General features: G+C 38.3%; 1 protein-coding gene across 2 annotated transcripts in view; it reads left to right on the top strand.

Moving 5' to 3' along the window:
- alk (ALK receptor tyrosine kinase) overlaps window positions 1–15,831 on the top strand; it is a 400,486-nt gene that overhangs the window by 229,032 nt on the left and 155,623 nt on the right. For both annotated transcript variants that reach the window (XM_005738755.1, XM_013912312.1), the window contains exon 4: window positions 13,675–13,879. In XM_005738755.1, coding sequence (XP_005738812.1) covers window positions 13,675–13,879 — 205 coding nt within the window. The remainder of the gene's footprint in view (window positions 1–13,674; window positions 13,880–15,831) is intronic.

Raw genomic sequence — 15,831 nt, 5'->3', positions numbered from 1 at the left:
GATTGATTGATTGATTGATTGATTGATTGATTGATTGATTGATTGATTGATTGATAACATCCCAGTTCACTCTCTGACCTGCTGCTCCTTATTTCAGTTTCATTGTCTCTGTGGTGCTCATTCCATTATTAGCAACACTGGTAATAATTCACCACAAATATTATTAAGGCAGCTGTAAGATGTTTGCTGTTGTGCTCAGAAAACTGCAAATCTCAGAAGATCATAACCGTCAATTCTATTCTCTCAACTTCTACAATCTATGAAAAGTTCAGTGTTATTACATGAAGATGCATTTTTGGAATTGCATCCTGCATTTTCACATTAGCTTTGAGAACCTGCTTTGTGCCTGGAAGTCTTGGCTAAAAAATACTAAAACCTGTGGCTGTGGTTAAAGCTCATGTGGAAGATTCAGCTCAGCTCTCACTGGGTGGTATCATGTTATCCTTGGTAACGCAAAGTAAAACGGTCAAAGGTTTGGAGATTGAATTATGCAATCAGTTAACCCCTTAGCAGTCCAATTAGTCCCCTAAACCATCCAATGTACCGTGGGCGGTACGTCCGACTGCTAACAGGTTAACAGCCATCTATTTTATTGGGATAATTTACTGTCTCTTTAAAGTTATTTGTTGCCTTAACATTCACTTTTACCTTCTATTTGCATTAAGCACAGTTAAATGGTTATACGCCAAATAGTGGTGTATTCAATAGTAGCTCCCTACCCAACTAATTGCATTTACTTGTTGTTTAGTGTGGTTGTAGAGAGCATACTTTTGTCAGTGATATACGGTTTCATTACTTAGCATGATTATCTTCCAGAAGTCATTGCTAAGGATTGTATGAGTGGCTTTATCAGTATAAGAACCTTCAGCATATCATCAGAGATATAAAATGTATATAAAAGTAGTGTAATGCAGGTGTTATAGAATTTGACTTGCCCAAGGGGAAACTAATTTCGTGAACAGATTGAGCTTGAATTGAATATTGGAAATATTTATTATTTTGCACATTTCTGATTTAATTGATCAAATCTTCACCTGCCGAATCTTCCAAGTTTTGTGATTAATGTGTTTTGTACTGGCTGCTGGAGGTGTCATCAACAAAGGTGATGTGAAAAGTGACGTGGCAGGTGTTAATCAAATTTTATCAGTGTAAGAGGCTGGGGTTTGCTCTACGTTGAGGTACTTTTTCTTTGATGCTGAGGTATCACAAATATCACATTTCTAACCGAAGTATTGCAGCGTTATATCAATTTGTGGGTTCAAAGATAAATAAATATATTTGTATTTATTGTATTTGTATTTATTTACTTACTAAAGTCTACACGATTCTTATTTTAATGCAGCAAGGTGCCCAAGATTAGTGTTTGACACCTGAACTATGCATTGTTTTAATCAAAGGTTTACATTCACAGCATTTCATCCTACATTAAAAATCCTGCTACATAGGCCTATGTAGGTATTGAGGCCTATCTCCCCCCACCACTTCCCCTGCCAGTGGCAGACGCCCTCAGACATCGGTGTGTTGGTGGTTCTTTGTGTCTGGGGATGGGCGTCCAGGTACACACCGGCTCACTCCTTGGTGGCTGCTTATCGGGGCCTGGGGCTTGCTCGGGCCACGTCACTGCAACTCCCCTTAGCTCCTGCTCCGCGGCTGCTGAGTGACCCCTCATCTGGGACTCTCGTCAGCTCTTTCTGGGATAGTGGCACGATTGCCCCTCTGTTGGTCTTCCTTTGTATCTTGTGTTCTGAGGGCCTCTGGATGTCTGGAGTTTTGATCTCCTCCATACCTGCTTCATGCCCTGGTGGACTGGGCTGTGGCCCCCCCACACCCTCTAGCAGATCATTAAATGAAGGAACCTTTTAAAAACAAGTGCGTCCATGCTCACAGGTGTACACACGGGTGTTCACACACACAGACGACGCCCTTTTTGGCTCTTACCTCAAAGCACACTGTGCGCTGTCGATCTTACGTGCTGCACAATAATGTTTAACATTTAGTATTTACAGCTATACTCCCATAGATCATTGTGATGTTGTTAATTCTATTGCGCCCGTTTTCTTCTGCTTGTTTTCTTTTTTCATTCTCAACAGGTGAAATTAAAAAAGTAAAAAAAAATATATGTTGTTGCCAGTCATATTCAAAATTAGCTTATTTTTGTTTTAAAATGAGACATTGTCTCAGTTCAAACATTTGATATTTGTTTATGTTCTACTGTTAATAAAACATGCTTGCAAATCATAAAAAAAAATTTAAATTATTAATTAAATTAATAATAAAATAAAATAAATTAATTAAAAAATAAAACAGAAGCATTAAGGCTATCATTTGGTAACACACTGTGCTTTGATTGGTTTCCCCACTTATGCTTTTGACTTTCCTTTTAAGTGTTTTTCTTCAAATAAAATCCTTCCCCACTGCAAAAAAAAAAAAAAAATGCTGCTTCATGTTTTTTGTTGAGTTTTTTTGTTTGTTTGTTTGGCTTTTTAAGGAACAGAAAGATGTTTATGCTGTACTTCTGAATACTTGCAAGTAGAAAGTTTTTTTTTTATTTCAACTAATGGGCCATTTAAAAGTCCCTGCTGTGAAAATTACTTTTAAACAGGTGTGTCTTTGAGGTTGAGCTGTTGCATTTCTTAATTTCCTTCAAATTTCAGTGTTTAGACAGATTTGCTTTAGATAAAAATTAAGATGATGTTTGGCTGTCTACTTTTTGCCTTAGCAAAGGTTATTTATCATGCACCACGTGAACTATGTTTCTTTTTTTGTATACGTGTACATCTTACTGTCTTTAAATGCTTTGTGGATATTTAAAAATATGAAATACAGTTTTAAATGATTAGTGGACCCGCTACAATAGCAAATACCTTTTAAGTGGAGTAGTGACAATGACTAGTGCAATGATTAGTACACGGATTTATAGACATTGAAGGTTTGCTGGTATTAATAACAATAAATGAATTGATGTAATTATAAATGAACATTTAGAGGATAGCGGCGACTCTGACACCAGTGTTGTTAAGATTTATGAGGCCATTTTATTGTTCTGTTTAATGTATTAGTCTCGTTAAATCAAACACTCCTTAAAGATTGACTTTTACTTGGACAGCAGACATTATGGTAACTAAAATGCAATCAAGAATAAAATGAGCCTTTGCACTAGACAAAACCCTAAAATGTCTCCATCACAGCACTATCAGGTTATAGAGTGATCCCTCTTAAGAATAACAATTTCATATTCAGAATTAACTTTTTTAATCTTGCTTTTCTTGATTATTTTTAGAGGCCTTTTCGTCCATAGTGGTGAATCCTAAAATTTTAGATTGATAATCCTCGTTTCCAGTACCAAAACTCTGCCAAACACCAAATCAACTTGAAATAATAAAGAAGTCAGAGTTCCTGGTAATAACTATAGCACTCCAAAAACTGGAGCCTAATAACCTCTGCTTAGGTAAAATATCACGTTCGAATGCTGTGAAAATCCTTACCAAAATTAAATTGCTGCATTCAATCAAAGATGATTAAAACAGAAACATACGTGAGGTGGGCTTAAAAGAGTGAACAGAACACACAGAAAATACTGTATTAAACTTGTTAAATATGTATCGTGTTTGCAAGTAAATATTGGATTATTTAAAGGGTATTAAAGATTTATGGGATAAAAAGCCACATGTGCTTGATAATTTCCTTCTTACATTTTACTCTCTATGTCATTTTTATAGGGAAATCATGTTGAAATATGCATGACAAAGTAAAAGACAAAACCATGGCACTTGACTATGATGATCAAAGGATGTTTGTTTCCAGTGGTTAATGAGGTCTTCTTCCAGTTTCTGTGTTCTGTCAAAAGTTTGAGAGCTGTTTTTCCCCATTAATTCTCCACTGACTAATTTTGTTGTTATAAATTAAAGGTGATCAGCTGTTATCTTCTTGATTGCTTTTGATGCCAAAATAACAATTTCACTGACATTCTGCAGAGTTAGACGGTGACTGTGATTATTATGTTGTGTTATTATGATTACTAATATATATAATATAATAAGATGTATTTTAGAAAATACATTTTTTAAATAAATAAATGCTTTTTACTTCTCAAAAGCATTACAATATCTTTGAGGATTCAATTTGCAAATTGGTTCCAACAAATAAGATCAGCTGGTCAACAGAAAAGTCAGTTCTGGTGTAGAAATAAATCACTTTGTCCATATTGATTTTGTGTGTGTGTGTGTGTGTGTGTGTGTGTGTGTGTGTGTGTGTGTGTGTGTGTGTGTGTGTTTGTTTAATTGTCCTGCACTTCTGATAGCTTTCACCAATAATTCAACACACTGTTCCAGCAGGCAACAAATCAAGCTCAGCTGCAATCTTGGCAGATCAGCTCATCTGAGTGTCAGCTCACATCAGCTAATGGCTCAGCCAACACTTTACACATCCAGTTTGTGCTATTTTTAAGCTACTCGAGCCTGTCTGCACATTTGTTAGCTGCTTTGCAACCCACTTCCACCTCACCTCCTTCTTTAATGTTGTTTCTGACTAAATCAATGTCATACCAGTTGTCACTGGAGTCTACTGTGCTTGGTCTGGGTCTGGAGAAACAGCAGCGTCTTTCAACTGTAGTGATCCTGTTACAACACAAATTGTTTTATACAAATTGTTATTACACACAACCCTGTTTTACAAAAAGGAAGGAAGCCTAAAGAAAATGAGAAGCTAATACAGTTAACAAAATTTACATTTAAAAAAAACTGTGTCCTGTCTCACATCCCATCTACCTTTTCACACTCTCATGATGATCTTTATAAATACTGCTTATCTGAACTGTTTTTATGTTTTAGTTGTAGCTTAGAGGGCAGAGGAGTTAGTGTTTGCCACACAGCAAACTGGAGTAATGAACAAATGCAATGTTTTTCTTTAACTTTGTTCAAGAAAAACACACAAACGCACATTTTGAAATAAGAATAAAATCACTCAAATTGAATTGCAAGTGTTTTCTATCCGTGTTATTCCATTGGCATCTTTTCTGCATGCCCCTGTACACCCCCTCCATATCAGCCCCTGTTGCATAGTCAGAATAAGCCATTTCCTTTTTAAACCATGTAGCCCAGGAAAAAAAATCAAAACAAAACTGTGGTTTGCTTTGTACTCCCACGCATGATGTTTTTTTTTTGTTGTTCTTTTACGCACATTGAACTTCACACTGAGTTGCACCCAGAATGGGCAGCATGCCTGTGAACATTTCATGTTCACTTATTCAGATTTGTGTTATTTTTACTCACATTATTTTCATTCTTATTAAAAGGAGAGGACACATCGTGTGTGTACCATGTTTACACTTGGTGTTTTAAAGCATTAGGTCTTTATCCGGTTAGTCGTATTATTAATCATTCATTATTGAATATTTTTGGTCCAGTTTTGCATTCAAATCTGTCTGTCATACTTGCGAGCTCTGTGCAGTCCAGAAACAGCACTGTTTTTAAAGACAGTGAAAGCTTTAAGTGCAATTGGGATGTTTCTGCATAAGACAGCAGAGAGCTATTGGTGTTATGTGCACTATAAGGTAACCTACAATAAAATCAGTATGATTAACATTTAGTTGACAAAAGACAAACAGACACTGTATAGACATATAATTCCACTCACATGTTTAATAACTCTTTCACGCTATAACCAGAAAATGCTGTAGAGTACACTTTTATTCAACCACCAAACAAAGTCAACTTTAATGGTGAAATTAAAAATCAATGGAAATCACAGTATGAGTGGGGTTTGTTTTTCGCATTTGTCCCAAAATAATGTTTAAAAATCTTCTTTTTCTTGCTTCTTCTTCCAAATCCCTGAAGAAAAACAGAGTGATTCATCTTTTTACACTTTCTATAGTGGTTCATGATGATTACTAAAAAGCAGTTTTGCCTGGGGGAAGGAGGAGGTTATGTGATTAGTCTGGTTTGCTTGGTAGCTAGATTACTCAGGCTGTTTGAGTGGATTTACATGTCATTAAACTAGAAGTGGGGCTTGGCCCAACTTAGAAAGATTAACTTTTGTATTCCTGCGTTTCATCCAGATCCAGATTTGGATGCTGAAGTTTTTAAACAGGTTCTTCACCATTACAAGACTGGTATGTTTGTGGCACTGGACTGCAGGATATTGCCTTATAGTACATTTAAAGATAATAATACGGTAGAAAAATGAGAAGATATTGTCTTGATGTTCTCAGAAACCCAACACAATGCACATGCCATCTCGGTCAAGTAAGTAATTTTTGTGTGATGTAGAGGGAATTTTCAGCCCTGCCAGTGAATCGCAGTCCCTGATTGCAATTTTACTGATGTCGTCCCCTTTCACCATAACAGCACACCAGATTTCAATTTGAAATCACTGCTGCAGTAAACAGTTTTATTGAAGAAACCACCAACAATACACTATCACAAGATAGCTTTGTATCAGCATGCAGAACATACTTTAACACCATTTTGCTACTGTGGAAGCTGTGTCACCGTGTTGATCAGATGAATGGGTTGTAAATTAAAATGTTTGTCAGTCAAATTGTTGGGACCCCAGAAATCCTGTGCTGGCCCTGGGTAAATGCATTATGTTATAAGAGGATTTGGCAGAGAATACAATCTGAATTGTTTGTTTTCCTCCTTCTCTCAGGCCTTTAGCTGCAATTTTATTATCTGAGGGAATTCTGTTCTCTCCAACAGTTGGATTTGGTATGCTATGTCAACAAGAGCCTCCGTTGATTGAATCGGTAACTGCACAGAGAGAGAGAGGGAGAAAATTGTTTACCAGCTTGATTCAATGATACAGAATAGAACTTTCACTTTGGATTGAAATGTGTCTTGCTTCTGTGTTTTGGGGCTTGTCTTCCTCATCGCAGGGGCAGCAATCAAGTACCAGTTTAGAGGCACTGCAGATTAAGCTGGTGTCACTGAGGTTGAGCTTCACGGATAAATAAGAAATAGCCTACAAGAAACTCCGTTTGCAAAGAATAATAGGTCAAGTAGAGCACTAGTGGTAGTGTGGGTTAAAATCAAAGTGTATAGATTGGTGGTTACTGAAGACTTCTTTCTAGTTATAGAGTCTTTCAGTTGTTTTAGGAATGAGGGTTGTTTTTCCATTATGAATAGCTCTTGAGAAAAGTTGTAATTTTCATAAAGTTATTATAATTTTCATTTTCATGAAGTCTTAAATGTTAGATTTTGACATATACAGGGAGTGCAGAATTATTAGGCAAGTTGTATTTTTGAGGAATAATTTTATTATTGAACAACAACCATGTTCTCAATGAACCCAAAAAACTCATTAATATCAAAGCTGAATGTTTTTGGAAGTAGTTTTTAGTTTTAGCTATTTTAGGGAGATATCTGTGTGTGCAGGTGACTATTACTGTGCATAATTATTAGGCAACTTAACAAAAATCAAATATATACCCATTTCAATTATTTATTTTTACCAGTGAAACCAATAGAACATCTCCACATTCACAAATATACATTTCTGACATTCAAAAACAAAACAAAAACAAATCAGCGACCAATATAGCCACCTTTCTTTGCAAGGACACTCAAAAGCCTGCCATCCATGGATTCTGTCAGTGTTTTGATCTGTTCACCATCAACATTGCGTGCAGCAGCAACCACAGCCTCCCAGACACTGTTCAGAGAGGTGTACTGTTTTCCCTCCTTGTAAATCTCACATTTGATGATGGACCACAGGTTCTCAATGGGGTTCAGATCAGGTGAACAAGGTGGCCACGTCATTAGTTTTTCTTCTTTTATGCCCTTTCTTGCCAGCCACGCTGTGGAGTACTTGGACGCGTGTGATGGAGCATTGTCCTGCATGAAAATCATGTTTTTCTTGAAGGATGCAGACTTCTTCCTGTACCACTGCTTGAAGAAGGTGTCTTCCAGAAACTGGCAGTAGGACTGGGAGTTGAGCTTGACTCCATCCTCAACCCGAAAAGGCCCCACAAGCTCATCTTTGATGATACCAGCCCAAACCAGTACTCCACCTCCACCTTGCTGGCATCTGAGTCGGACTGGAGCTCTCTGCCCTTTACCAATCCGGCCACGGGCCCATCCATCTGGCCCATCAAGACTCACTCTCATTTCATCAGTCCATAAAACCTTAGAAAAACCAGTCTTGAGATATTTCTTGGCCCAGTCTTGACGTTTCAGCTTGTGTGTCTTGTTCAGTGGTGGTCGTCTTTCAGCCTTTCTTACCTTGGCCATGTCTCTGAGTATTGCACACCTTGTGCTTTTGGGCACTCCAGTGATGTTGCAGCTCTGAAATATGGCCAAACTGGTGGCAAGTGGCATCTTGGCAGCTGCACGCTTGACTTTTCTCAGTTCATGGGCAGTTATTTTGCTCCTTGGTTTTTCCACACGCTTCTTGCGACCCTGTTGACTATTTTGGATGAAACGCTTGATTGTTCGATGATCACGCTTCAGAAGCTTTGCAATTTTGAGACTGCTGCATCCCTCTGCAAGATATCTCACTATTTTTGACTTTTCTGAGCCTGTCAAGTCCTTCTTTTGACCCATTTTGCCAAAGGAAAGGACGTTGCCTAATAATTATGCACACCTGATATAGGGTGTTGATGTCATTAGACCACACCCCTTCTCATTACAGAGATGCACATCACCTAATATGCTTAATTGGTAGTAGGCTTTTGAGCCTATACAGCTTGGAGTAAGACAACATGCATGAAGAGGACGAAGTGGACAAAATACTCATTTGCCTAATAATTCTGCACTCCCTGTATATTTTATTCTTGGACTCTAGATGAATAAAATTCTAATGAGGAATAGTTTATATTTTAAAAGCGTGTTTACATGCAAAGTTATTACGATCATGGATAAGAAAACAGTACAAAAAGTACAACTTTGATTAAAAAATAAATAAATAAAGCAAGTTTCTAGTGTCATAGCTTGATCTTGGATACCGGTATATTCCTATACCTATTAGCTACTAACAGATAAAAGCATACATGCTGCAGTTGATAATTAGTGTTTTTAAAAAGACTTGATAACAAGTTTTCTACCTCGACGCTGACAACATTGAATGCACAACAATCACATCAGTATGTTTGTTTATGATGCCTCAAGCAGCTCTCGGGCCGTCAGTACGCAATTTAATTATGAAATATACTGAAAGAAAAACAAACGGAGTAAAAGGACTGTTGGATCACAGTTCTTATCTTATAATTGCAGGTTATCTTTCAAGAGAACTAACTTTATCTTTGTTATGATATAACATTGTCAGGCCAAATAAGAGCTGTGTTCACTGCTCCATCTACATGCAATTGTTGCTGATTTAAAGAGCATATAATGGTAATTATGCTAATTTACAAACACAGAATTTCTAGTCTTGGACATACTAGATTAGCTTTGCATGATTTATATTCATGGATCCAGGCATTTTTTTCACCCTGCTCATTTTAAATATTAGCATCCAGCAGTGGAACAACATATGTAACAAGCAAACACAAATCTTGCCTAATGCTTTGTCTTGTGATGTTTTAATGTTTTTTTTTCTCAATATAAGCAGTTGAGTGATCCCATCTGCTTAATACCCCGTCAATGATGATGTTGCACTATGCAAATTTGGAAGACAGTCAGAGGAAGCGAATATTGTGATGCTTTAAATAAGACTATAAAACTCTGTTAGGCAGCAGTATTTAGGGGTAAAGCTAAAGCTGAACTCTACTAACCGAATTACAGTCTTTGCTTTGCACTTTGCCATTATAATTTGTGCCCTGCCAGTAATTGCTCCCAAGCAGGTATTTCTCCATCTTATTAGAACTGGGAAAGAAGAGTTAATAGTTTTCTGCCTTCGGGCCCAAAACCCTTCCAGGCTAAGTCTTAAAACCTTTATATCAGATTGCTGTTGGGTGTGTAGAAAATGCATTCAGTCCACATTGCCTGAAACTTGTTGTAAGCATTCATACTGTCCTTGCCAAATTGTCTGGACCCTCTGTGTAAGAAGCATTCAAATGTGGAAAGCAGAGCAAATGAGGCTTAACTGGAGCACTCCAATGTGAAGGCCTTCAAATTATCCAGTTTTTTTCAACAGCCCCATGGGATAGGGGAAGGCATTTGTTATCAGAGAAGGATAATTCTGTAGGCACTACCACCACCCACTATGACCTCTCTAATAAACATAAAGTAGAATTATTCCCTTGTTGACAAGGACAGAAAAAGCTTTGAAAAAGTATCTGCCATTAATACCAGAAATACAAAGTTTGAGGGTTTAGAAATATTTAAAAGTGTATTTCAGCTTCTCCACTATTTCTATGTCAGCAGCCAAATTGTAGCATGTTTGTGCCCATTTCCCCTGCTTTCTGCAAAACGTTTGATTCCCTTGACTTGCATCCTTCCAATAAAGCAGCGTTTGGATGGCACTGGGGTCGATTTGACTGACTCACCAGAGACTTATTCAACTACAGCCATTGTTCACCTGCTATAAATGTGGCTGTGCCTCAAGGTTCCAGCAGAACATTGCTGGCTAAGCAGCATTGTTTTAGTGAGGATAAATTATTAAGTAAAAGCTTGTAGTGAAGATAGACTCTCTCCATGTGAAATGAAGGTTTCCAAGGTTTTTTAAAAACCTTTTTTAGAGTAAGACATCACACCAGATTTACAAAGGGAAATGCTTTGGATGGATACATGAGTAGATGATGGAAGGAGATCATATTTATTGTTGAATCCATATTAGAAATTATAGGCATTAACAGAACGGTGAATGTAAGGAGACAAAGATAAGAGAGGGGATGATACCTTTCTTATCCATAGTCAATCATGTACTACACTATGACTCAGAAGCAGCAGTACTGCATTTTTGAAAGGCATGCTCCACCTTCTGCTGTGCCTCTTTATGGACAAGGAATCATACTGCAGCACGATAATGAGCCAAGACACACCTCAAAGATCAACAAGTACCAACTGACAATTACTTTCTTCCACAGTCACCTCAAACGCCACTGAACACTTATAATAACTGAGAAACCTAAACATCCTCACACGACTACAGAATGCTTGTGAATGGTGCAGCGATAACTTTCGTTTTCAGGTTCGAACGAAAGTGGCGTCGGTGCACTTCCAGACAAACAAAAGCAAACTCGAAACATCTTGACTTGTGGCGTCAAATGTTTGGGTGCCACCTAATTGCAGATTCATACAGTTTGTACCATTTGGCACTTAGTTAAGACTAAATAGGCTAGATTTAGGCTGTGAAATCACTTTTAAAGATTTTAAGAAACATCTGTTCTGTTAATGTGTTCCAATACAAAAGCTGTGTACAGGGTGGGCCATTTATATGGATACACCATAATAAAATGGGGATGATTGGTGATATTAAAGTCCTGTTTGTGGCACATTAGTATATGTGAGGGGGCAAACTCCTCAAGATGGGTGGTGACCATGGTGGCCAGTTAGAAGTCGGCCATCTTGGATACAACTTTTGTTTTCTCAATAGGAAGAGGGCCATGTGACACATCAAACTTATTGGTAATGTCACAAGAAAAACAATGGTGTGCTTGGTTTCAACGTAACTTTATTCTTTCATGAGTTATTTACAAGTTTCTCTTTGTTCACAGCCATTGACATGTCGAAGAGGTTAACACGTGAGGAGCGGATCGAAATTGTGTTGATATCTGGTGAACGCAGTAACCGGGTCCTTGCAGCAGATTTCAATGCAAGACACCCTGCGAGACCACCCATCTCCCATGCTACAGTTAGCAAACTGCTTGCTAAGTTTTGTGAAACTGGTTCAGTGTTGGATTTGCCAAAATGTGGACGCAAGAAAACTGTCACTAATGAAGAAACATCAGTGGCTGTCCTAGCTTCATTCAGCAAGAGCCCACAGCGTAGCCCTCGCTGCATGTCACTGGAGAGTGGCATTAGTCGAGCATCCCTTTGGCGGATACTAGCTTCTCACAAATGGCACCCTTACAAACTCCAGCTACTGCAGCATCTCAATGAGGATGACCCAGATCGGCGCACAGAATTTGCAGAATGGGCAAAACAAAAATTGGAACAGGACCCTCAGTTCACGCAGAAGATTTTGTTCAGTGATGAGGCAAACTTTTATGTGAATGGTGAAGTTAACAAACAAAACCACCGCTATTGGCCTAACACTAACCCACATTGGATGGATCCCTCCAAGACTGCTGGAACAACAAAAGTGATGCTTTGGTGTGGTATATGGGGTACAACGATAGTGGATCCATTCTTCATCAATGGAAACCTCAAGGCCACTGGGTATTTGAAATTGCTACATGATGATGTGTTTCCCTCTTTATGCACTGAAGTTGGCACATTCCCTGAGTTTGAATGGCCCCCAAAGTCTCCTGATCTGACCCCCGTAGACTTTTATCTTTGGGGTCATCTGAAGGCAATTGTCTATGGTGTGAAGAAACGAGATGTGCAGCACCTGAAACTACGGATACTGGATGCCTGTGCTGGCATTTCTCCTGCGGTGTTGCTATCAGTGTGTGAAGAGTGGGAGAAGAGGGTTGCATTGACAATCCAACACAATGGGCAGCACATTGAACACATTTTATAAGTGTTCAGAAACTTGTAAATAACTCATGAAAGAATAAAGTTACGTTGAAACCAAGCACACCATTGTTTTTCTTGTGACATTACCAATAAGTTTGATGTGTCACATGGCCCTCTTCCTATTGAGAAAACAAAAGTTGTATCCAAGATGGCCGACTTCTAAATGGCCACCATGGTCACCACCCATCTTGAGGAGTTTGCCCCCTCACATATGCTAATGTATCACAAACAGGACTTTAATATCACCAACCATTCCCATTTTATTATGGTGTATCCATATAAATGGCCCACCCTGTAGATGACTAATAGCAAAAAGCTGTTTAAGATCGGTGTCTAACCAACACAGAGAGACACATGTGACCCCGTTGGAGAAGCATGTTTCAAAAACCCTGGGAAGCAACTAGTGCCACTATCTAGGGATTGAAGTACTACCTAGATAATGAAACAATAAAAAATAAATAAAATGAAGGGCACATACTACAGTACTTTTAAGAAAAATCCAGATGTATTTCTGCAGCTCTTCCTGACACACAAAACAGAATAAACGGCTAAATAAAGGCAAATTGACCTTGAATACTTTGTCTGAACAACAGAAAATCAGTTATTCCTTCTTATTTAAAATTTTTGGTTTGAATTTTCTTAATAATCTCCTCATTAACAATACTTTACTTAACTGAGCCTGTTAAAAATGGATTTTCTTCCTTTTAAGTTGAGTTTCTTTGTGCCACTTTGCCACACACACGCACACACACACACACACACACACACAGATACCGAACTTTGTGCTTCTGATCAACTTCTTCCTTGAGTGAGCTTAATAGAAAGTGAAATGGAATATCAAAGCTATAAAAAAATCTCTTTGATTTTTTTTTTCCTTTTCCCCCCTGCTTGACTTTTTTGTGCACAGGGTGTCACTTACAGCTTATTTTCAAAGCAGCTTTATTTTATTAATGTGGCCTTAAAACTATCTCATTCTATTTCCCATAAATCATCTCGATACATGCTACAACATCATATCATGCATGCAAGATTCCATATCGTTTTCAAGCTTTTGTACTCGTGCATTTAGTCAATATCTAGTCTTGGTTTTACACTTGTTTGCTTTTCCTCTCTCCCTCAGGTGAGTTTCTCTGGGTGAACGGTTCAGCGTTTGGAGGCCCCTGGGTGCTCAGTCCTTGGCTATGGGGGGGACAAGGTCCTTGTAGCCTGGACATGGCTGTGTTCTTCCACCCCAGGCAAAGTGGGCAGTACACTGTTTGGCTTATAATGCGAGACAAGTCCCCTCTCTCCCTCTTCTCAACTGACACTCTCCCGCGCATCACAGGGTAAGCCCATTTCTATACAACTACAATTGGGCAGAAGTGTTAGGATTCTTTTCTCTGTGGTTAATTAAATTTTTGTTGATGATTTCAGGGAATTAGAAACCACCAAAATGTGTTTTACTGTGGAGTTCAAAAAAGCTGAGATGAAATATCTTCATTCAAGACAATGTGTGCTTGTTTTTTGTCTGACATCTCTTCTTATCAGGACATTTTATTTTGGAGCATTTACTTATTTTAAAGATTTATTTTTGCGTCTGTGTTTATTCATTCATAAGATTTAGAACTTGTTGCGCTTGCTGTTTCAACACTGACAGGTACAAAACTGCTTTGTTGATGTTTTTCTCTTTTCTAGCATATTACCCTTTCACATGTAAACAAGACACACCTTAATGGAAAAAAAACAAATGTGATAATCTGGCCAGTTATATAGAAAAGTGAAATTCCCCCTGGTACTTTAGTGTATTTAAACTGAATATTGGTCCATTTTATCAAAGGAAGGTTAGGCAGTACAACTGCATTTCTTTGTTTTAAGCACAATGTTAGAGCAGGCGAGAGGGATATATTTACCAGGTTTATGTATAACAGCAAGAGTTTTAAATTTGATTTTATGCTGTGTTAACCTTGAGTTTGTTCCATTATATTTACAGTTGCATGGTTAATGCTGCATTTTATTTATCTGCATGTAGGCCTAGTAAAGATGTGACACCATTAGTGCAGTGGGTTACTGCTACAGTGACAGTACATAGTGATGTTTAGAGTGACTTTATGATCTTTGTAAAACTAAAGATTTGTGAATGGAAACCATTCAGAGTTTGTCTTCATTACATTTTTCACAGGTATCATAACCGCGATGAATGCTGGGTATATTTCACAGCACACATTTGTACTCATAGTAGGCACAAATGCCATGTAATATTAACATTTCTTCAAATACATTGTAAACAATGGATGAGTGTAAGTGAACCATCACAGGCCCACATTTTCAAATGGGCCTGGCAACATTGCGTATAACTGTGAGAAAGCATGGTACACAGTGATCACTCTGGTCAAGAGATCACGACTTGGATTTTTCCTGTCACAGATCATTTTCTTCCTTCTTTTCTTCTTCTTCTAGTTTTTAAGACCTGTTTTTTGCAGTGCAGTTTGTTACTACCATGTGTAATTTACTTTTGCAGCAGTCAAAGTTAATGCGTTAGTATTATCTTATGGTGCGAGTAATCCTTAATTAACACCAGGTCTGTGGCCCCCTCACGCTGCCTTTTCAATGAAGGCTTTTCTGAGATCTGCGTTTCACACTGAGAGCAACAGGGCGACAGAGGCCATAACAATACCCGCTTCACCACTTAATACTTGGTATGTGTGGTCATATCCATGGGTGGCTTTATTAACATATCTGTTCTTTTTAGGGAAAGTGTCTGTAGGATGTGGTAATACAAAGAGCTGAGCTCACCTTGCCTCTATGAAGTGGTTTCTTGGTGCTTGTGTGTCTAATCTCTTAAGGGGACTGGGATCATATGAATATCATGCTATATGCATCCCTCCAGCTTTGGCTGCATGTGAATGGGAGTGTGCATTAACGTGTGTGTGTGTGTCCTTAAGGGAGCAAAGCAGGGATGTGCTCATTACATGTGTGACAGATTAGGCTGTGCATTGTGTGCGCTCTCATTTGTAGTCAGAGACTGCCATCCTCCCACACCATCCCTGCCATTGTAGACTGGCTCAGCTAAACTCCCCACATTTCTGCTCTGATGGGAAGACTCTTATTATAAAAAAAAAGAGAGAGGGTTAAAACAAAGCAAGAAGAGCCACCCACAAACATCGGAAGAGTCAGTCAGGTTACTAATTGCAAATCTGTGCCTTTGCCTTTGAATTTTAATGCTGTGTTTTGACATGTTTGCCCAATTTGGTTGTCTGGGCATTTAGCACAAGGTTAGTCAAGTAGGAACAAAAAAAAA

This window comes from Pundamilia nyererei, unplaced genomic scaffold, assembly GCF_000239375.1.
Source record: "Pundamilia nyererei isolate P.nyererei 1_Seehausen unplaced genomic scaffold, PunNye1.0 scaffold00086, whole genome shotgun sequence".
Lineage (NCBI taxonomy): Eukaryota > Metazoa > Chordata > Actinopteri > Cichliformes > Cichlidae > Pundamilia > Pundamilia nyererei.
Note: the sequence above shows the minus strand (reverse complement) of the source record. Positions and strands in the feature narration are given on the sequence as shown.